Source organism: Nelumbo nucifera, chromosome 8 (assembly GCF_055504915.1).
Source record: "Nelumbo nucifera cultivar China Antique chromosome 8, China Antique-T2T, whole genome shotgun sequence".
NCBI classification, from domain to species: domain Eukaryota; kingdom Viridiplantae; phylum Streptophyta; class Magnoliopsida; order Proteales; family Nelumbonaceae; genus Nelumbo; species Nelumbo nucifera.
The window spans coordinates 21,076,926-21,101,311 of NC_142656.1; the positions used below are offsets into that span (position 1 = coordinate 21,076,926).

At 39.7% G+C, this 24,386-nt stretch overlaps 1 protein-coding gene across 1 annotated transcript in view; it reads right to left on the minus strand.

Annotated features, from left to right (window-relative positions):
* TAF5 (TBP-associated factor 5) overlaps positions 1–24,386 on the minus strand; it is a 44,059-nt gene that overhangs the window by 2,321 nt on the left and 17,352 nt on the right. Inside the window, exons 10-15 of the mRNA XM_010277473.3 lie at positions 23,406–23,516; positions 23,236–23,305; positions 23,118–23,157; positions 16,355–16,519; positions 16,164–16,240; positions 8,113–8,229 (exon numbers count right to left, since the gene is read on the minus strand). Of these exons, the coding sequence (XP_010275775.1) occupies positions 8,113–8,229; positions 16,164–16,240; positions 16,355–16,519; positions 23,118–23,157; positions 23,236–23,305; positions 23,406–23,516 (580 nt within the window). The remainder of the gene's footprint in view (positions 1–8,112; positions 8,230–16,163; positions 16,241–16,354; positions 16,520–23,117; positions 23,158–23,235; positions 23,306–23,405; positions 23,517–24,386) is intronic.

Sequence of the window (24,386 nt, forward strand, 5' to 3'; positions counted from 1 at the left end):
AATTGGTCTACACCAAACTTCATTAACAGGGAAGGGGAGGGCCACAGGATTGGTGGACTGGCTTAAGACTTTGAAGAAAGAGGCACAGGAAAATGAGCCAGTGGGGGTGGGGGTCCAGATTCTAGAGTCCAACTTAGCAGGGTCTAAGAAAACATTATCAAGAAGTCCAAGGAGACTCGAAATACTGTCAAGGTTTGAGTCTCTCACAGCCCTCCTCAAACCCAAATTCCACCCAAACCCAGAATTGGAAGAGGAAGGGGTAATGAAAGAACAAACTGGCTCATTTTTCAGGTCAGATAGAGCATACAAGGAAGGAAAATGGTCTTTTAGAGGGGCATTCCCCACCCAAGTTTGTTCCCAGAATTTTATGGAGTTACCTGAATTCAAATCATACCTGATTAGAGGGGAAAAGACGGGTAACAAATCATGAATAGCTTTCCAAGGTGACGCGCTTATAGTCCTAGCTCGGATTCCAACATCCCATCCATTTTGCTCGAGCCCATGTATGCTTACCACTACTTTAGCCCATAGCTTCTCCTTCTCTAGTGGAAACCTCCACAACCATTTCCCCAGAAGGGCCAAATTCCTTTTTCTAGTGTTCCCAAGCCCCAAACCACCTAGGTTTTTGCTCCTAGTCACCACCCCCCAACTCACCCTATGGTCCCTCTTCTCCTCTCTCGGATCCCAAAGAAAATCTCTCATCATCTTCTCCAATCTGTTAGATACCTTTGCTGGGATTTTGAACGTTGATAGGAAATAAATGGGTAAGTTGGCTAGAGTAGCCCTAATCAGTGTAATCCTCCCTCCAAGGGACAAGTAATTGTTTTTACAAGATACAAGTCTCTTTTCAAATCTTTCCACAACCAGATTCCAGAAACTCTCGTTCTTTGGATTATCATCACCCAATGGCAACCCTAAATAATTCAATGGCCATCCTGAGACTTCACAACCCAACAATTCTGCACTTTCCCTAATCTCTCCCTCCAAATTCACACCCACTACACAACTTTTCCCAAAATTCACCTTTAGGTTGGGCATTTGTTCAAAGAGTTGTATCACCAATTTCATGTTCCTAATGTACCTCAAATTTCCTCCTCCACAGAAAAAAGTCGTGTCATCTTCAAACTATAAGTGGGCAAGGGGGGTTTCCTCCCTTCCAAATCTCTATCCTCTTTAGAGGGCCCTAGAATCTGCTCTATGAATCAATCTCCCCAGAACATCACCAACCAGAGTGAATAAGAAGGGAGAAGGGGGTCCCCCTATCTTATGCCCCGAATGGTTGGAAAGAAATCTACCACTGTCCCATTCCGAACACACCCCATAATCCATTTGCACCATCTAGCGCCAAACCCAAATTTGGTCATAACTTCCAGCAAGAAAGACCAGTCCACCAGGTCATAAGCCTTTCCAAATCCAGCTTACATACCACTCCCTTCTTTCTATCCTTCCTGAAGTTCTCAAAAACAACCTTTGCTAAAATCTTATACAAGCTATTTACCAAACTGATTGGCCTGAAATCCTTTGGATGGGATGCATCTTTCTTTTTTGGAACCAAAGCTAAGAAGGTGGAATTCATTCTCAGGTTAACAACTCCTCTCCTATGAAATTCCTCAAACACTAGCAAAAGGTCGCCTTCCAAAATATCCCAACAGTCTTGGTAAAAAGCCATTGTAAAACCATCCAGGCCTGGAGCTTTTGTTCTGTCCATAGAAAACACAACATCCTTAATCTCTTCCAACCTCTGCCTGTTATCTACCCCTACATTTGGCCAGCCCAATCCTTCTAACCACACCCCCCTACTTAAAGGCCTTCTTAAGATGGACTTGAAGTGTTCTACAAAGGCCCCTGCTATCCTGTTGTGTTAGAGCAACTCCATCCACTTCCAGTCTGGAAATAAAGTTTCTCCTTCTCCCATTTGCCACAGAATGAAAAAATCTGGTATTTCTATCTCCCTCTTGTAGCCATTTGCATTGAGATTTTTGCCATCTTATTTCCTCCTTATGTAGGCAATCCCTCTACCTGTCTTCGCAAACCTCTTCTTTGTTACTTATCTGCCTCTCCAAATTCTCCCCTTTCTTCTTTCGAGTCAAGGAGCTCAAGTTGGTCCATCAAGATTCTCTTTCTTTCTTCTAACCTTCCAAACTCCAATTGATTCCACTCCTTGAGCTTGGCTTTCAAAAATTGTAGTTTCTTATGGAACCTCATACTTTCCCATTCCACTATTGGGTTACACTCATTCTACCACTCCCTTACTCTCTTAGTAAACCCAAGATGGATTAACCACATTTTCAAACCTAAAAGGGGTAGGTCCTCCACTCCTATCCTCCTTGCAAATCACTATGGGCCAATGGTCAGAGGTCAAACTAGGAAGATCTCTAGAGGCTAAGTTCCCCCAATGGTCTTCCCAATCCAAGGAGAATAGAAACCTATCCAGCTTAGAGCAGATGGGACTCAATTAGAGATTGGACCAAGTGAATGTCTTATGGGCTAAAAGTATCTCTTTGAGTTCAAAGGCATCCACAAACCGGTTAAACTTCCTCATGCTATTTCTCACCCTCTTATTAGTATTATTGGTTTCCGCTGTGAATCTAATCACATTGAAATCTCCACCCACACACCAAGGCCCATCCCATAGCCCTCTAACATCAGCCAATTCCTCTCACAATTCCCTTCTCTCTCTGTAATCATTTGGTCCATAAACATTTGTTAGCACCCACACATAACCATCCTCTTGCTGCTCAAACTTCAAGGAAACCGAGTATTTTCCGATCAGTTCCTCCAATCCTTCAACCACATCCCTCTTCCACATTGTCACTATCCCCCCTCAAGCTCCCCATGAGGGAGCAACCACCCAGCTAATCCCCCCCCCCCCGGCTTTCCATACACTCTTAGCAAATCTATTGTCAAACTCCATCCTCTTGGATTCCTGTATTAGTACAATGTTTGGGTCAAACCTCTTTAATTGTTGCTCTCTTCCTTGCACTTCCTATACCCCTCACATTCCAACTAAGTATCTTCATAATCACTTGTTCCTTAGTTCCCTTCTTCACCTAACCACTACTTCCCCCTTCCTTCTATCTCCTTTTACCCCGAACTTCTTGTCACCTTCCACATCCCTTTTCAGTCTCTCAACTTCACTCAATTTTCTTTTCTTTATTTTGATTTCCTCCTTGTTTTGTAGGCCACCTTTGAAGACATTCAAGTTTTCCTTTCTACATCCCAACTTCCCCACAAATTCTGCTATCAAATCCACTATATTAGATCCCTCCACCACTATCCTCTCTAACTCTTCCCCTTCTCTCCTTCTCTCCTCTCAATTGACCCCTCCCCTCTTATCTCATTTATATCCTTCCTCCACATCATATTTTGTTCAACTTCACTAAGTATTCTTTCAATGATTCCCCACACCTTCTCATTCCTATACCTTCCTTCCAACACCTCCCCACATTCATTCATCACCCTCTCCATAAGCTTAGAGCACCCACCACCTTGGTTGGCTTCACATGCTAGGGCTGCTGGACTTGGAATGGGATCGGAATCTGGAACATAGGACACAAACACGCATCAGTAGAAAAAACTGAATTCACTTGGTTACCTGGATCTGACTGGAAGGTTGGAAGTGGATTCGGGCTAATGTTAACAGTCTCCCTTTCTTGCTCTGAGAGTTGGTAACTATTTGTCTCCCTGAGTTGGTTGGGAAGCATTTCTGTCCTTTGGACAACATGGCAATCTGTCCTCTCTCCCCGTGGTTTACCCCTTGTTGGTGTATTCCTGCACTACTTCAGGTTCTCCTGATTTATCCTTTCATTTGCGCCTTGCACAGTCTGAAGTCTTGGGGATAGATTATTCCCGTAAGAGTCTTCATCCCCACTTCATGAGTCCCAGGACTTCTTTCATCACCTGTCGAACATTTCTGGCAATCTGGATTGATCCTCCGTTTCTCCTCTATGTCCCCCTGAAATAGACCTGCAATGTTCAACAAACCCATATAACCTGCATCATAACCACCACCATCATTCACACTTCCAATGCTAGTACCATCATCTAAACTATCATCCAAGTCTTCATCATTCACTCTATAGTGCACCCATCCTTCGTCCACCTCATTTGTTTCTTCAAATCTCTCTCTTGCATATCTAGGGTTCGGTCTCTCTGAGGAACGTCGCAAGGAGCTAGGGTCTACTTGATCTTGGCGGAGCATCCACTTGATCTTGGCGGGTCCGTCTACAGTCGACCTTAGTTCCTTCTCCTTGCCCCGACCCACATGAGCTTTTAAGTTATCACGTGGATCTCTAAACCTGTACCCCGGTTTGGTGATCGAACCACCCATAACCCCAGTTGGTTCAGACCAAGCATTTTGGTGTACATGGCTTGGTCCACTTAAATTCTTTGCCACATCAAAAAAGGATAAGTTGCCTGCTTTAGTTTTACTTAGTTCAAAAAAAATTGAATTAACTTCCTTTAAAGGCTGACTTGTCGTTTGATTTACCCCAGCTGACTGATTAATTACTATTTTAGTTTTCCCCTGCAACTCATCTTCGCTACCCATTCTCCTTCCTCCATGTGTCCACCACCCTGCCAGCTCATCTTCGTCTTCAACCTTGGGAGTTCCTCCCCACCATGACTGTTTGACTTCTGAAGGGTGGTTCTTCCCCACCAGATCATCTGTAAGTAACTTAAGTACTACATGCAGTTCTAGTTGCTCATGTTCTGAAGGATGGTTTTTCCATTTCTTTGCCCTCCTCCCCCCTCTCGTTGGAGATGAAATAATTCCTACACCACCTTCACCAAGCATGTGCACACTTAGAAGAGCTCCTGAACAACATCAAGAGAATGAGAATGTTCTCCAAACTCCTATCAAATAAGGGATAAAGTTCCTTTTATGTCCAGAGTTCACACACACAAAAAAAAAAAGATATTTGTGCAATTATAATGGCAATGAAGAGCATGTTAGCATGGGCCACATTAGGTTGGTAACGTGTATCCACCATCAGCTATGACCTTTAGAGTCCAAGTCCACCCTCTATCTCTCTAAGACTTCCTAGAAATTCAAGAGCAGATGGGACAACTTCCTGGTTTTCAGACATAGGGTGCATGTGAAGTGTGCTTGAAATTCCATTCCCGAAAGAGTTGTTCACATCTAAACACCAGAAAAAGTGATAGAACATCATGGCAGAAAACTTTTTTTTTATAAATAACAATAATATTTTCATCAAAAAGCTAACCTCCTTACTCCCCACAAAAGAGGGAGCAGGCCAACAAATGACATTTTTTTGTAGAGAAAAGAAAAACTATTACAAATTACAACCCGGCACTGGGCATCACCATTCCATCTGATCCCTTAAAACCTTTGCCCTTGTTAAAGAATCTGCCAAGGCATTTGCACTTCTAGGTATCTATTTGAATTACCTATTCAAGTTAGTATTTAACATACAGACGCATGATGCGAGGCATTCCACTACCTGGAGGCGTGAGGCGTAGTTCAGAACGTATGAGGTGTAAGCCACTCAAACACAAGGAAGCGTAAGCCTCCTTAAGAGGAGTGGAATGAGGGGGAGGAGGAAGAAGAGGAGTGAGGATCTCATTTGTCTTTATTTTTAATAAAATCTTTTATATTAAGAAGAATGGAGATGCATAACACTAACTGAAAGGGGAGGCCATGCCATAATATTTTTTGCCTCTGAGTGCTGCAAGTTATCACTCTTGTAAAAAACAAACCTATAACCTCCAATAGGAGTCACCCAATTACTACTGGATGATGAAAAGAAAAAGAAGTCATCAATCAGAGGACAATTGGAGAAATCAGCACCATCAACTACAACACTCTTTGGAGGTCAAAGCACTGAGATATAGTTTGTTATTGGATATTGTTGGGACCCCATTATTCCCTCTTCATGTGTAGTGATCAAATCCATCAAGGGAAACATCATAGATCATTCCATTATAAGTAAAACCCATTCTTTCCCTAATGACGGTTTTTATAGAAATTAGGATTCAAAGTAAAAATAATCTTTATCTACTCATAAAAATTTAATGTCTTCTACATAGTTCAGTACATACTGGCTATTAGAGGACATTAGGCTTTTATATATATGAGACCACCAAGCAGTCCCAAGAGAAGAAGTTTATGAAGTGATTGGATAATATGGATTTTTTTTTATTTGTCCTGAGATCTAAATTGAGCATTCTTATGTTTTTTTTTCATCTGGCAGCAACTCTCCAAGACAACCTGGAATATCCATCAGTCATACATCCCATTACCATAGATCCATCAACCATCATTTTCTTGAAGTTCAACAGAAGAGTATTGAAAAATTGATCACAACATTCAATTGAAGCTATGTGCCAATCAGAACTCCAACACACACTTAGGCTAAGAACATCAGTTAACTAACCCCACCCTTAAGTTTTTATACTTTTACAATCCTAAGTCCTTTAGCTCACCCAAAACAGTTGGCTCTTGTTTACACCTTGTCTAGATATACCATCCACCAAGAAATTGGCTATTCTATGTTCCACAGAGCTACTGATTCTTCCCCTTCCTAATTCCTACATTCCTTCATAGTGTTCTGATGTCTCCATGGAACCTTACTGTTGTTTTTTAATCACCCTAGAATCCCCCTCCACAATCAGGTTGTCAAAGTTCAAAGACCTAACCAACCTAGCCCTTAAGCACTGCATTCAGTTCTGCTTTTGTAGAATCCCCATGTCCCATGGTACACAAATATAAAGCAAGTATTACTCCATTACAATCTCCGAATAGGTCACCAATTCTAGAAGGCCATGGATTACCCATGCTGCTGCAATGGGTAGATTGATTTGAATTGGATTTGGTAACCTCCAATGCAAGGATGGGATAGATCTCGCAGGTGAAGAACCTTCTCTGTAGTCCCCTCTTCTAAGAAATCCTCCACTGTAAAGGTGTCAAACAATCCCAATGTTTTGACCCAAAGAATCACCTTGATTGTGGTACACTCAATAACTGCATCTGGATCAGCTTTTACCCACTGAAAGAGACTTTCATTCCTATCTTCCCAAATGGTAAAAAAAATCTATCTCCACATAACCTGTCGTCTTTTCCCTTGTGACTTGAAAATGGTGCTATTTAATAGGTTTTCCTTATCACTTGCATCCAAGGTATTTTCTTTTTCTTTTATCAACTGCATCCAAGGTATTTTCTTCATTCGGTTATTTTTTTTTTTAATTTCCCTCTATTAAAACTATTCTTAGATTTGATCTACAAGATCTTTAATACTGCTCTTTGTTAACCCCAGCCAACATATAACATAAATGTTTAGATCTCTAAACATATATTGAATGACCTGTTCTGAATTATGTCATCCATAATGGGTTTTCCTTATAACCCTTAATCTTTTTCCATATATAAGTATAGTCCATTGTATTTGTATTTTTGTAATGAAAAATAAAGGTCTGAAACCTGTCTACATGGACTTTACATGGTTTATGAGAGACAGGTTTAATCTTTTTCCACATATAAGCAAAGCAACTCGATCAAGTTCAAAGTCTCTCAAATCCCTCCTAAAACCCAAATTCCAGCTGAGACCGAAATAGAGGGAATAGGAAACAAAACTCTTAATAGGTTGGTTTTTTAGGCAAGAAAGGGAAAACAAGGAGGGAAACAGATCATTGAGGGTAGAGTTACCAATCCAAATGTCCTCCCAAAACAAAACTTTATCTCCATTGGCTATGTGACTATCCTTCCTATTTGGAAAGGACCTGTAGTACACTAGTACCTTAAATTTTTATTTCGCTAATAAATTCTTCATTATCAACAGACAAAATAAATATTCTACCTTGGAGTTCTGAGTTCCTTTAAAACTTCTGAGTTGCTGATATCAATACCTTACAATAAGTTTTATCCCCTTAGTTTACCTCTATTGCTCCTAGAATCTAGGTGCACAATAGGGCCCAAAAAATATTTCTTCTGCACCACCTAAATTCTTCCTTAAATTTTAAATATACTGCTCTCAAAATCTCTCAAAATGATGAACAATTACAAAGCCAACAGCACTAATGCACTTGTGCGTGTATTCATGTGATGTTTAAATGCATGTGTATATGAGAGAGAGAGAGATGTAGTTAATTACTCACATCAACATCAGATAGATGCCCTGCCATGATCCTTAAAGGCTGGATTCTGTCCATTGACCAAATTCTGGCAGTACGATCATGTGAAGAGCTGGCAAAGTAATGCCCCACAGGACTAAACTGCTCAGACAAAATGCAATACCGAAACATGTTTGGTATAAGAATAAGATAAGATGACTCCTAATAGAGAAACTTATGATATTAAATACAAAGAAGAGTTCAATACAATGTGTGCGTACAGATAGATGAATGTTTATTATCAAGAAGGGGAGCTAAGGTCCAACCAATAGAACACATGCATACAAATCTAAATGAACAAAATGTTCATTAAAAAGTATAGGAAAAAGAAATATTAATGTTTTCTGCAGAGAACATATTTCCATCACTAATGGATATATCAAATAAAAAATCAAGCCAAAGAGTTAAAGTTGAGCATCTCTTATCTGTTCTGAATCCCAATAAAAGCTTAAACCAGCTTAAGTTTCATCCCTACTTGGAATTTCTTGCATTATCTTACAAGTTACAACATAACTAATATGTTATTGTTATTGCTTCTTGTCAAATAAAAAAGGGCAGCCCATTGCATGAGGCTCCCACCAATGTGGGGTCTGAGGAGGGACAAATGTAAGCAGCCTTACCCCTGCACATACAGAGAGGCTGTTTCCAAATTGTTTCTTATCGAATATGCATACTGATAGTTTTGCATCCTTTCACTTGGAAAATATTTTTGATGATTCCATTTCATTATCCTTAAGGGAGAAATTGCAAAAGATTTTACCTATAAATTAATATTAGTGCATAGAAGGTGACTCCAAGCTAGTGGTGGGATTGTTGGATGATGAGAGGAGCGGTTTCTGAAATTACAGCAATGAAAGGAAAAGGTTCAATTGGTTAACACAAAATATTGAAATTAAAAAAAAAAAAAATTGAGTCAAAAGAAATGCCAATTCCATAGCTGATGGGCTAGCAAAGCAAGGAGTGAATGGGGATGTAATGTTTTGGGCTCAATTGTAATTGCTAATTTTCTTGTTTTTGTTTTGTTTGTACCTTTCTGGGAGAGCTAATAGAGTTTATGTTCTTTCTTGGCTTTGTTTCTTAATAAAGCTATTGTTATTGATCAAAAAATAAATAAATTAATATTAGAGAATGGAGGATAAAGTGGCCATATATCTTTCTGTTGCTGTCCACCAATGGCATGCAAATCAGAGAGGAGAAATTCGTTAACATAGCTATGGGATTGGTAATGCCTAGTGGGCAAAATATTGGCAAGAAATAAATATTTGCATAAAATGAGGAAAGGTGAGATGATGTTGATATGGACAAGTGTCAAGAAATAGGGAATATAAAGAATTTGTTGGAACCTAGGTGATGCAGGCATTGAAGTGATAATAGATATTCTAGTTTTTTCCTCCTATGGATGCTTGGGCAATTTTATCTTTTTCATAGATTTTAGTAATTTTACCTTCTTAAATGTGATGGTCAGGACATAGTATTTTGTTAATCAGGCTTTTGCCTCCCAGAGCTTGTGGTGATGCTTACACAAAAATGAAACCCAATTTCATTGCAAGAAGATATTTTATAAAGCTGATCCCCCATAACAAGGCATCTAGTTCAGGTAATTCAGGCAATCCCTCTCTTGATCCAACTACATCTTCTGATACTCTTCCGGATGGTTCTTCTGATATTCCTTCTGATCTCTGCTCATCCATTGTGTTATGCAAGGATAAGAAACAATATACTCAGTTTTCTTCAAGTTCCAAATGCTGTCTTATTGCAGGTTTAGTAGTGCTGTTTGGCATCATTTTATCAGGGTACTAAATCCAAAGTGGTGCTTCCCGTTTTAAGTTAAAGCACTTTTACAAGAATGGAGTGTCCCAGGTATGTCCAAAAAAGGGAGAGGAGAATTCACTGGTCGGAAATTCCTCTGGTGACTATGTTGGGCTATTTGGTATGAAAGAAACAATAGAATTTATTACAGAAATCAAGTCTGGAAGCAAGGGTGATATATATAGTAGTAGAGGAACTTAGTAGTTGGTTGTTATACATACTGTATTTAAAGACGATACCTTTTCTTCTTTTTTGAAAGTGGACTTTTTTGGGGGTCCCTAATGAATTATACATGTACAGGTTGTAAATGGGCCCTAGGAGCTAGTTGACCTTCCTATGGGATAAGAACTTATAGGTTGTAAATGGGCATTCATTACAAGGAACAAGGTAAACAGAATAATTAATTGTAAGGTATAAGGCTAAACTGATTGCCAAAGGATATAAATACACTGAAGTCCATGGGGAGTTTTAGAGTTGTTGGCTGCCCACAGCCTCATAAATGACTTTAATTGCACTTTTATCCTTTTACTAATAATGTTTCTCAATGTCTGGTTACTGATCAATTGTAAGGGCAGTCTTTGTTGCATACAGGTGGACACAGATGGAAGAGGATTGATGTTCAGATTGAAGAGGAGATAGGGAGTAAAAACACAGCATAGAGCGGTAGTCAGCATTCATGGGCTTTCAGAGAATGGTAGGCACGCTAGAACATCTAACAGGACTTCCAGTTCTTCTCCTTGGAAGGCTATCCACAAGATTCTTCCACTTTTTTCTGACTCATACCAGGTTTGATATCAATTCAGGAAATAAAATCAAATTTTGGGAGGAGTATTGGCTAGAAGAAGCTCCTTCAATGGAGTCTTTTCCATCTTCGTTTGCTTTTTCATCTTTCAAGGGTAGACCTATCTCTCATTTCTTGGATCATTCCCCATCCCTTTCTGATAGTGGTTGGAATTGTGTCCCAACTACTACAATTGTTGGATGGTCATCCTTCTGGGGTGTTCACTTGTGTTTCCTTTTTTAAAGTGTGGTGTCATCCAATCCCCCCTAAGGTGAGTGCTTTCTGTTGGGAGGTTTTCCATGGTGCAATCAATACTCATGAATTATTACAAAGGAGTAGACCTGGTTGGTGTGTTCTGTGTGAATCAAATGGTGAATCTGCTCATCACCTTCTCATTTCCTGTCCTTTTGCTTACTGAATTTGGGAGTGGTTTTTTTTCTTTGTTTGGTTGCAAGTGGAACGCTCCAAGTAGTTTGGATAAGATTGTTTGATCCCTCTACTTTCAGCAAAGCAGAAACTAATGAGGAGCTGGGAACCACCAGTGGGATGATTTCTTTAAATTGAATTTTGATGGGAGCTATTATGGCAATCCGGGTGCTGCTGGAATGGGAGGGGTGATAAGAAATGGTGGAGACTTGATTTTCTTATATTCTGGACCTTTAGGGATAGGGGACTCCATGGCCGCAGAACTGGAGGCATCTGTTTTTTGGGTTCAAAAAGCATGGGAGATAGGAACTAGAAAGTTGTTGGTTGAAGGAGATTCGAAGGTGACCATAAGTTGGCTGAAACAAAATGTTAAGGCTCTGTGGCATTTCAGGAATGATATAAAAAATTTCAAAAGACATCCTGGTGGTTTTGCAGTGGGTTCCTAAATCAGCAAACGGCTTAGCTGATCATTTAGCTAAGCAAGGGGTCAATAGAGGGAATTGCTTTTGGGCTCAATTCTAACTATAAGAAAATGATTCTGATGTTGACTTAAGATCTACTGGGGTAGCCAAGGCTACTCAAGAAAATGTAAATATTACCTCCGTTTTTAAAAGTTGTTTTCTGCTGCTGATCAAAAAACAAATGTTCCTGAATATAAAATAGTTGATCAAGAGGTTAGAACATCCAAATCATTAAGGCTGTTTGCCTGTTTCTCTTGTGTGGCAAAGCCAATCAAGATAATTCTTTCAAAGATTAGAAGAGGAAAGCAGGAGATCTAAGCTAATGGTAGTTGTAGGTGGGGCTGGGTGTGAGTTGGATGAATCTTTGGAGGAAAAAGGAGCAGAGGAAGCTTTCCCAGAAGAAAGTGATGGTGGCTGGTCCATTTAGAAGATTCCAGAGATGGAAAGGGGTAGGGGTAAAATGAAGAGTTGGATCCATCATCAAGGGCTACAGGCTATTCAGACATCCAAAATGACAAGAGGGTCCAAATAAGAACACTAGAGAAAGAGGAAGGGGTAAAGAGGCAAGCTAAGGCTCAGTTTGGGAAGAGTGCAGATACAACTATGTTCAACACAAAATGTAATATACAGTATTTCTAAACCTTGTATTTGCACCCTAATGCCAACTCTTCCCAAACTGAGCCTAAAAAATTCTCATTGTGGGCTGGAATTGCTGCTCAAATTGGGGCAGAGTTGGCATTAGGGTGTGCCAGACTTTATGGGGTAAGAGAAAAAAGGAATTGGATCCATCAAAATAGGCCATTCAGACATCCAAAATGACAATAGGTTCAAAAAGTCTACTAAGAGCACTAGAGAAAGGGGAAAGGGTGGTAGGGTAAGGAAGCCAGCTAACCAATTTTCTGATTGTGAGATGGCAACCACTCTCAAATTGAGGAAGAGTTCTGTGGTTGTATGGTGTGTTATAGAGTGGCATGAGGGCGTGCCAGATTTTGAGGAATTGGTTGTTGCTTGTATGAGAGTAGCCTCAGAGTCAATCATGAAGGAGCTGTACATTTTGTATATATATATATATATATAAAGCCAAATTTCATCTCAAAACTCTACCCAGAACCTTAGATTCTATAATTTCCGAGCATATTTTCTTCCCTTCTATGCAAGACCTACTCTAAATCCTACAAGATCACTCCCTGCAACTGTCAATTCCAAACCTGTGTACATAATCTCATTGAAGAATTTCCAATCCTAGATTTGTGTTTCTTAACTTGAAGGTTTTCACAATTTTGGAACAAACAATTTTTGTAGTTTAACTCTGAAACCTCCTAACTTAATCAATCTCTACCATTAGCCATACAACCATCCATAAACCCTATTCTACATAATTAATAAATTCCTAGATTCAAGAGTCATAGTTGTTCTACATCATTTGATAATTAGGCATATAAGTCCTATTTTGGAATACTATATTAAGTGTATTGAAGCAGATATTCCATAGCCTGAATGGAAGGAATGACAGAAATTTTCAAGAAAGAATAACCGTCCAGAGAAATGATGAATATTTATTTGAGGATAGCTCGTTGGACACTCTCAAGAGGAGTTTTCTAAATTTTCTGTGGATGATGTAATGAGAACATGTCCTGAAATCTTTAAGTATTTCACTAGAAGGCAAACTCAAGGTGCAACCATGGTCCCTTCCATCCCAAGCAGAAATTAAGCTTAACTTTGATGGCTATTTGGGAAATTCAGGAATTAGTGAAGTCATTAGAGATGCAAATGGTGCCACCTTTTGTGTCTACTCAATTCCAGCCGGATATGGAACTACCATTGGAATGAAAATGATTGCCTCATTACAACTATTGTAATCAAAGTACTCAATGAAATGCCAAAGGCTTAAAAATGGATATGGAACTGAATAGAGTAGAAAAGTTGAACAGGATTCATGTAAATATAGTTGGAGAGAGGCCTTACTGAGTTGAGATGGGTAGATTTGAGCTGGAACTCCAAAGGCTAGATTCCACCCCTTGGTGCAATAGTAAAATCTCAGGCTGACAAGTGAGAATACAGATTCAAGTCTAACTGTCTAAGAGCAGACACTTCATGCAGGTTAGGTTTGTACCCAGTCAACCCCACTTAAAACCCCAGATAGCCAGGACAACCAGTGGGTAATGGCCTTTCTTATTGGAATTCCAATAGCTGAAAGTGGAAGGAGATTTATAAGTAGTAATTAGCTGGATGAATGTTGAATATAAGGATCATGGAAAATGAGATTATATGAGAGATGCAGGAACTCTTGCATCTAGTATTTAATTCACTAGGATCAGGAGATCAGCAAATTCATTGGCTGTTAGCTTAACAGGTCAGGAATTGAAAGAACGGATTTGAAATACATGCAAGGGGTGTATTTTTTTGGGGGAATCTTAGCAAAGATGGAAGATGGGGCACTACTTGTTCAGCTACATCTTTTATATTCCTGTAGAATATATCATATCTTGTTTCTATATCTTTTTCATTCATAAAAAGTTCACATTATTGATAAAAACTGTGTTTAATAATGGATCTATAAATTTTGATATTAGTAGACCCCTCTCAGCCTCTCCCAAACTCCTAAAATAATATTCGTTGGAATTCAAAAAAAAAACTGCTAGAGTTGATTGTTAAATTCAGATAGTCTTTTGGGGTTACAGGAATCTTTTGAAGAAAGTTAAATGGCTGACAAGAAACATGGCAGTTAAGTTTCAGTGGGTCAGCAGATCGGCAAATGCTGGCTGATTCTTAGGCCACTAAACAAGGGGTATCAGAGGGTGATCTGTTTTGGGATACCTTATAATTGTAATTCAGGCTAGAGTATGTTTATTTGCTTAGTGCTCAGTTCCAAGGGGAGGTAACATCTCCTGCCTACTCTTAGGCTGATTGTACACTTTTTCTATGATTAATAAAATTCTACTCATTTATCAAAAAAAAAAAAATCATACATGGGAACTCCAATTCATAGATAGCTTTCCATGGTTCTCTTCCAAAAGGAAACTCAGAACTCCTAAGAAACAGCATATCTTTCTTTCCATGAATTCCTATAATAAACTTGTAATTTGACATAATAGACTCAATTCAACAAAGCCTTACACTTAGTAAAATCCACTTGATAAGTTAAAGGGGCATCCCTGGTTGGGCATTCATTCAAAGTTCAACTTCTAATTAGAATAATTCTTTAAACATCAGTCAAATAATGTATACCAGGTCTCTCTTCTTTTGTTTCCTAAATTTCTGCTGATGCCCTAGAAACCTCCAAGTCCAACAATATTCAATGTCCGCACATCTATGTCTATGACCCACCAAGCCAACAATTGTCTGGTAGCCATTCTGAGTGGTTTTAGGTTCAAGAACTTCTAGGGAAAAACCAAAAGCACAAGACAGATGCCTATGATAGCAACAAGTCAGCTGGCATGCCTAATCCTTCACAGGTTAGGAGAATGATACTACTATTACTGCAGTACCAGGGCATGCTGTGGGAACAGTGTCTAAATCAGCACAATGTGAGAGTTGAAATCCTGAGATGTAAAATGAAAAGGCATAAATCAATATTATATGATGGTTGATTGAGGGCTATGACCAAAGATTTAAAAGGTCTCATGAAGGTCTTCAACATAAATTCATAGATCAAAATTCAGAAAATACAAAAGTTTATTCTATAGATAATAGTAAAAAGATACTGAAATCGGAGGCTAAAATATGTCCTTTGTGGGACCCACTGAGTGCTAGATGCTGATCCTACATGTGACAGTTGTCATGGTGTTGTGCTTTTACAATCATAACCAATCAAAATATTCAAGAGCATAAATAATCCTTAGTGGTGAGCTAAAGGCATATGAAAATTCTATGATTATATGAAAACTATATGGCAACATGGATATAGTGCCTTATTAGCCAAAATGGAATACAGGGTCAGGGACCTAAGGAATCCAGAGTTTAGCAATGACACAAATACCTGGGCATGCCTAACACATTTGTCACAGGCATGATATCTATATCTACTCAATACTATGCCAGATACTGCACAGGCACTTCTAGATACAATCTATAAATTCAACACTTCGAAAATATGAAAATCTATAAATCATATTATAAAAATCTATATATGTTAAAAATTTAATTAAATTTGGCAAGACAAAGTCTTGAGAAACAACACTTAAGAAGCATAGAATCATATCCCTGTTTCCTGTATATATGTCTGTGTTAGTATCCATATCTGGGCATCATACGAAGTTCAGGATATATAGGGCTAGAAGCAAACAAGTAAGTTCATTTTCCATCTTCTACTACAAACATCTTGCTAATTTAGTATCAAAAGCACAAAAACAGACTATATCAGTGTTTAGATGATGTCAGGAGGTTGTAAAAAGAGAATGTATTCCATTCTACTTGAACTTTATAGCCTGGTCCAGACCTACCTAATCCCAACTTTCTACATAAGTAGGGAAAAAAACTACAGCACAATCCCCATTGAGAAAAGAGCTCTAGAGGATACTAGCAAAATATTCCAGGTTTAGGAAAAATCTAAGCTCTACCTGAACATCCCAGACAGGATAATTATGACCTTTGTAGCAAACAAGATTTGCATTTAGCTTGGTGCTCCATAACCGAACTGCAGCAGGCAATATATTCTTCTTTAAATACCAAATAAGTTCAGCATTTAGGAGGCAAAGTGTAACCAAGATATAAATAAACAAGCATATGTGGCATATTAAAGAGCACATACTGGTTGAGTCTGCTGATGAAGAAAGAATAAAATCCCCAAGTGGACTAAATTTAACTGAATAAACAGGTCCAGCATGACCCTGAAACAGTGTATAAGACCTTTTTCCATCCTCTGGTCCCATCAAATGTTCAATACTAGCCGAGTCATTCTCTCCCTGCATGATAGCTGATGGGAACATGGTTCAGTATACAAATACCTCACTACCATCTCCATCACATGAATGTGTATGTGTATATGCATGTCTGTGAGCATACTGGGGGGGGACCAAAATATTTATTTAATACCCAGTCATTAATCAAAAAGAAAAGACAATGTTACAGCCTTCACATGAAAAAAAATGTTAACTATGAAAGCAGCAGGGGTGCATTTCTAACTAATCATCCTGTTTGTGTTTTGTTGAGAGGTAGAAAGACCAGATCCAGAAGACATGTTTTATGCAAAATAAGAGCATTCAATGCCATGTTTTATGACTGTAATAATATGCTTCAAACATCCCAACTTGTTTAGTTGCAGAGTCTCTAAACAGTAATGGCAGAATATGATTCTAATTTGCTATTCAGTTTATTAGGGCTGGTTAATAAGCTCCTGTTGTAAGGCTTATTTAATTGTTACTTTATAGTTGCTGTTAGTAGGCTGACTTCTTAAGATACTGTCAGTTAGTTACTTGTCTTTTTTTCTTATTAGTTTGATTCTAGGGTGTGTCGCCAGGGGCATACTTGTAATTTCTATTCTCTTTTATTAAGTTAATATAAATAGAAAACTGGCAGCTGCCAGTAGTGACTTTTTCCTCTCAATCGCATCTCCTTTTTTTCTTCTCTTCCTCTCTCTCTCTCTCTCCCACTCCATGAATCATTACATGGTATCAGAGCAGCTTTTCTGGGCTGTAAAAGGCCTACAATCCCTACTATTTTGAGCAAGGTTCCCTTCTTAAAAATCTTGGACGTGGAAGACAGAGAAACCCTAGTAGGTTATTGGCGGAAACCCTAGCAGATTTCTGGCGGAAACCCTAGTAGATTACTGGCGGAAACCCTAGCAGATTTCTGGCGGCACTTCCTGTGTTTTTTTTTTGGTCATAATACCAAGGAAACCCTAGTAGGAGAAGGGCGATGCTGATACAGACTCCCTGCCTTCTCTGTTCGATGCTGTGAAGTCGATTTCAGGTTAGCACCTTCATACAATTGCTGAACAGGTGTGTTCTTTGTGTCTGTCTTCTTTGGCCGATGATGTGTAGGGCTTATTCCTTGGTTATATATATATTGGTTTGGTTGTTGGATTGTTAGGCTGTACGAACTGCAGTCGGACTGCTAGTAATGTCTGCCTTGGTTGTGTTGAACTGATTACCGGGCTGGTTTAATGACTGAATCTTCTCAGAGTTGATTCCAGCAGTGTCTTGTTCTCTTCCTCACATCCTAGAAGTAAATTCCTTGAGAGTTGGTATTCTGTTTGTGGCTGCTGTGTAGTTGTATGGTGTTTGGACTGTTTTTCAGCAGTTTCCGATGGAAAACTATGAATCAACTTCATCAGGGGTTACACCAACCCGCAGCACAGCAGGTATGGGAGGTGAAAACATGATTTTTCCCATGCCAATTACTCCTTTAAATGGTCTGAACTACCTGGAGTGGACTAAGAGCGTAAAACTCTATGTAACGGCAAGGGGTAAAGCTGGTTACATTAATGGAAGGGTGAAAGAACCCAAGGGTGAGACAGCAGAACATGATAGGTGGGACCAAGAGAACAGTATGGTGATGTTTTGGCTCCTCGCAGCCATGGAACCTGATGTGAAGAAGAACTTTATGTGGGCAGACACCACTAGTGAGATCTGGGAACAGGCCAAAACTACCTATTCTGAGCAAAGGCATTATGCTAAGGTTTACCAGTTACAGGCTGAATCTTCAACCTGTAAACAGGGAAACCGTAGCTTGTCTTCATATTATTCAGCCCTTACCTCCATATGGAAAGAATTGGATCATTATCAGGCTATAGAGTGGAAACATGATGATGATGCTAAGGCCTACAGGAAGCTGGTCTCTCAGCAACGTGTGTTTGCCTTCTTGTTGGGACTGAACCCTGCATATGAGCCATTGAGGTTTCAGATCCCAGGAAGCAAAGAGTTGCCGACAGTTCACGAGGTATACTCCCTTGTTCAATCGGAAGAAAGTAGGCGGAATGTAATGGTTACAGCTGAGGGGGAGCAACAAGTTGCTTTGGCTGCAGTGAATAATAACTCCACGGGGAAGAAAAGTGACACTAAGAAGACTGATGATAAAGATAAGTTGTTCTGTACCCACTGTCGGCGCTCACGGCATACACATGACACTTGTTGGGACAACCACGGGAAACCTAAGTGGGCAGTGAAGAATCAAGAACAGGGTAAAGGTCAAGGTCATCAGAAGAAAATAAACACAACTCAAAATGCAGCACATGTGGCAACCCAAGATACTCAGGTTGCCGATAGTACCTGGGACCACCCTAATAGGTCTGACCCCAAGGAAGATATACTGAATTCCTTCAGAGAGCACCTGGAATCTTATGGTAGGGCTCTGCGACAAATGGACAGCTCAGTCACTGGTACTCCCTCTACTTCATTTGCTACTAATTGACTCGGGGGCCTCCAACCACATGACCGGTGAGCCCAACTTGTTTCAGTCTTATAGCCTTTTGTCAGGAAAGGATAGAGTGAGACTTGCAGATGGTTCTTTTTCTTCCATTGCAGGCCAAGGATCAATATCTCTTCCCCATGGCCTTAACCTGAATTGTGTATTGCATGTCCCTCAACTTCCTATAAATTTGCTTTCAATTAGTAGAATTACAAGCTCTTTAAATTGTAGTGTAATCTTTTTTGCTGACTTATGTGTTTTTTAGGACCTAACTTCTAGGAGGACGATTGGTAGAGGGAGCCTAATGGATGGTCTCTACATTCTTGACAACAAAGCTGGTCTCTCGGTGACATCCTCAGAGTCACATAGTCAGTCAAATAAGAGTCATTTTTTTTTGTGGCATAGTCGTTTAGGTCATGCTTCTTTCGAACTAATAAAGTCTTTGTTTCCAGTTTTATTTAAGTCATGTTCAGTGCCAGAGTTCCAGTGTCAAACGTGTCAGTTGAGCAAACAATGTAGAACAGCTTTTCATTCAAGTAATCCTGTTCATGTTGTGTATTCTGATGTATGGGGGCCTACCAATGTAATCTCTAAGGGCAGATATAAGTACTTCATTACATTGATCGAGATGATTACTCTCGCTATACATGGGTAATTCCTATGCGTAGTAGAGACGAAGTTCCAAAGATTGTGAAAGACTTCCAGAGGATGGTATTTACGCAGTTCCATGTTGAAATAGAAATCTTCCAATCCGATAATGCAAAAGAATACTTCCATGGGGAGCTCAATGAGTTCTTTGCCTCCCACAGATCTATTCATAGGAGCTCATGCGCCAGAACACCACAACAGAATGGTGTTGCAGAAAGAAAAAACAGACACCTTCTTGAGGTAGCTCGCGGGATGATGTTACACATGAATGTTCCAAAAAAGTTTTGGGTGGATGCTATACTTGCAGCAACTTATGTCATCAATCGCATGCCCTCCAAAGTGCTGAACTACATGGCCCCTCATCAGTTATTGTACCCTCAGTCTCCTTTATTTTCCATTCCCATGAGAGTCTTTGGTTGTCGTGCCTTTGTCCATGATTTGTCTCCATCTCGAGGTAAGTTAGACCCTCGGTCCATTCCTTGTGTCTTTCTGGGGTATCCCTCCTCTCAAAAAGGGTACCGGTGCTTTGATCCCGTTAGTAGTAAGTTCTTTGTGTCTATGGATGTGTCCTTCTTTGAGTCTGAGCCATTCTTCCCTGCTTCTCCTCAGGGGGAGAGTAGTAGTGTGGAAGAGGAGAAGCAGGTCCAGGTATCTCTTCCTTCTATTCCGTACCTTGCTCCCTTCCGTGTCTTCCAACATACACGTCGTAGAGATCAGCGGTGTGATAGAGATATGGAGCAGCCAAACACTGAGCAACCGACACCATTAGACTCCGAGGAGGTAAGCCCACTCCCTAACCCTACTCCTACTATGGATGACCTTGACATTCCTATTGCCCAACGAAAGGGAGTCAGGTCATGCACTACCAGACACCCCATTACCCATTTTGTCTCCTATGATCACATTTCCCCCTCATACTGAGCCTTCCTATCTGCAGTTAATTGCATCCCTATTCCCAGAAATGTTGCAGAAGCCTTAAAATGCCCTGAATGGATAGATGCCATGAAGGAGGAGATTAATGCTCTTCACAAAAATCAAACTTGGGAATTGGCGGATCTTCCAAAGGGGAAAGACCCCGTGGGGTGTAAATGGGTTTTCACGATCGAGCACAAGGCAGACGGAACAGTTGAAAGGTACAAAGCAAGATTAGTAGCCAAAGGATACACACGAGTATACGGGGTTGACTATGATGAGACTTTTGCTCCAGTAGCTAAGATGAACTCAATTAGGGTTCTCCTGTCCTTAGTTGCTAATCTTGACTGGGAATTGCATCAACTGGACATAAAGAATGTTTTTCTGAATGGTGACTTAGAGGAGGAAGTATACATGGTTCAACCCCCTGGATCTTGTGCCAAGGGAAGTGAAAATAAGGTGTGCAAACTGTGAAAGTCACTTTATGGCTTAAAACAGTCTCCCAGAGCCTGGTTTAGTAAGTTTCACATGGCAATGCAACAGATGGGCAAGGCCGGCAGATACTCCCATGGATGTTGACCACAAGTTAGGTGACTGTGTTGGTGAACCTCTGAAAGATGTGAAACAGTTCCAAAGGTTAGTGGGAAAGTTGATTTATTTGTCCATCCGTTGGGGTCCTAAGCCAGTTCATGCACTCTCCTAAGAAACCACACATGGAGGCAGCAGAGAGAGTTCTTAGATACTTGAAGAAATATCCCGGGACATGCCTACTATTCAGTAAACACAATCACCTAAAGGTGGAAGTCTTTACAGATGCTGATTGGGCAGGGGTTGTGGATGACAGAAAGTCCACAAGTGGGTATTGCACATTTGTGGGAGGAAATCTAGTGACCTGGAAAAGCAAGAAACAAAGTGTGGTAGCAAGGTCAAGCACTAAAGCTGAATATAGAGCTATGGCACATGGGGTGGTTGAAGTCCTTTGGCTAAAGAATCTTCTAGGGGAGCTTGGAGTTGTTGTTCATAGTCCTATGTCCCTTTACTGTGACAACAAGGCTGCAATAAACATCGCCAGCAACCCTGTCCTACATGAGAGGACCAAGCACATTGAGGTGGACAAACACTTCATAAGGGAAAATTTGGAAAAAAGGGAGATTTGCATCCCTTATGTCAACTCCAAGGAACAACTTGCTGATGTCCTCACAAAGAGGCTTCCATACTCGCGGCACAATGAGTCATGTGACAAGTTGGGCATGATAGACATATTCAGCCCAACTTGAGGGGGAGTGTTGTAAGGCTTATTTAATTGTTACTTTATAGTTGTTGTTAGTAGGCTGACTTCTTAAGATACTGTCAGTTAGTTACTTGTCTTTTTTTCTTATTAGTTTGGTTCTAGGGTGTGCCGCCAGGGGCATACTTGTAATTTCTATTCTCTTTTATTAAGTTAATATAAATAGAAAACTGGCGGCTGCCAGTAGTGACTTTTTCCTCTCAATCGTATCTCCTTTTTTTCTTCTCTTCCTCTCTCTCTCTTTCTCTCCCACTCTCCATGAATCATTACAGCTCCAAACCATCCCTAGGGATAACCAACATACCTCAGGAACACCCAAATAAAGCTTTGCAAATTTCCAAAATTAATCCTAGGAATTCTACCTCCTTTCTCATACACCATTAGGCAACCTCAGTAGCCCCCCCCCCCCCCCCGAAAAAAAAATCCTCTTAAAATCCAGCAAAAAACAGAATCTGCAACAAGGAGGGAGATCAAATCCACTGGACTACCAATCCAAATGAAGCCTAAGTAAGCTAAAAGCACCTCAAATGTACTGCTCCTGATAACTCCCTTCAATGCCAGGACCTGTATCTCCAAAAGAACACTGATCAAAGTTTACTGCAAACTTAAACAAGGGGCATACAAAGGGGCCATAAACAACCTAGGAGGAAAAAATTCACCATGAACCACTATATTAGTAGAGAATCCACTGGAATGTCTCCACATCTCCAATTCAAGGATCAAATAAACAACTTTAGTGGAATACACTTTTGACAAGTCATTAGAAGAAAAAATATGAAATCTACAACAAAGATATTTGGAAAAGTTAAAACCATAACATAAGCAGCTGTTAACTACCTAAACCAGCTTACAAGAGGAGTCTTTAAGGGCAAGAGATAGGATTCCCAAACTGTTCCAAATACTTCAAGGAATGATCAAATAGTGACCAAAACTTTACTCCAAGGCCTTGGTTGTTTAAAGAAAAGTTCTCAAGACCATTGAAGACGGAAGGAGACTCTTAAGAAAGTCAACAATAATTAATTTTCTCCTGCACTCTAAGGGACCGATTAAGAATGCCAATTTCATGGCCAAAAATGGTGCATACCCCTGAATTTCCCACCACTTCATACAACTTTGCTTCTTTGAAAAATAACTAAAAGATAAAACAAAAGGCACCAAAAATATCAGCTCTTCCTTGCATTTATACTCTAAAAAAAATACTGGACCCTTCTCAATGAGCAACCATATAAACTTTCAGGAATAAACATTTAATTATCTATTCACAAAGAAAACAATAATCACTTAATCCTACTGGTAAGTTGACACTTTAAATACTTACAAGTATCAGATTGTTGTCCAATCTTTGACATGTCCCAAACCTAAACCAAAAGAAGAAACTTAATAAACTTTCGGAACTTAAGCATTTTTTCATAAATTATGAAGAAGAAAAGCAGTACCTTTACTGATGAGTCTGAGAATCCACCAGCAACCAAGGATCCATCATGTGATATTGATGAACAATTTAAACTAAAAAAATTTGAAGAGTCAGTACTGGAGCAGAAATAGAAGTCAAGAGTGCTAGAAATAGTTGATAAATATTTATCAGCTAAGACTGGATGACCAGTACCCATTATGTGTATTAATGAATGTATAGAAGCTGACTGATGGCAGGGCCAAGCTACCCAACTGTACACGGTTCCTTAGGTCCTCAAGAATAGAATGCTCAACTTCTGTTGGTCTGGGAAAGGGCAATAAATAATGAGGATTTCAACAGCATATATAGAAACCTCAGCTAATGATCATTAATGTCTATGTATGTACTCGTTTGCCCGAAATAGCATAAAATCCATTAAAAGATAATTAAACATCAAACAGTTCAAATTTATTTATCCATATCCTATTGACTCTTAAGACATGCAGAAATATTGACGACACGAAAAAAAACTAAGGCAATGGAGTCTCATGTGATACCACCAGTTTCTATATTAAACAAATGTCACAAATAATATCTAGGTTAGCTACTTAGTTCTTTCCCATTTTCATATAATAACAGTAATAATTAACACAAATTGATGAAAAAAATTCCTTAGGTATTCCAGTTTCTATATATGAAATCTGGCCAATAAGCAAGTCCTATCAATGATGGCGACTGAATTTTACCATACAAAGCATTAAAACAGAGATTCTGGGCAATTTGGTTAAAACCATCTGCAAAGCTTTGGCATGTCCTATTTATTTGCTGGCACATCCTAAAACACCAAAAAAAAAAAAAATTTGCCCCAACCTGGATTCGACAACTAAAACAAAAGAATTATAATGGACACAGAAAAATTGCTCAGAAAATATCCTCATGAACAAGAGGAACCAATGCCATGCCTAGAATCAGGCACAGTACATAGACAATCAGCAACCCCAAATAACAAATACCCATAGCTAATGCAGGCGGAAGGGCTCATCCCCCAGGAGAGAGAGAGAGAGAGAGAGAGAGAGAGAGAGAGAGAGAGAGAGAGAAACAGATATGACTCCTCCATTTCTTGGAAGGCTGTCAGGAAACACATTAGCATAGTTCTCGAGGCAACACCAAGGCAACTAGGTGGTTTTCAAACTT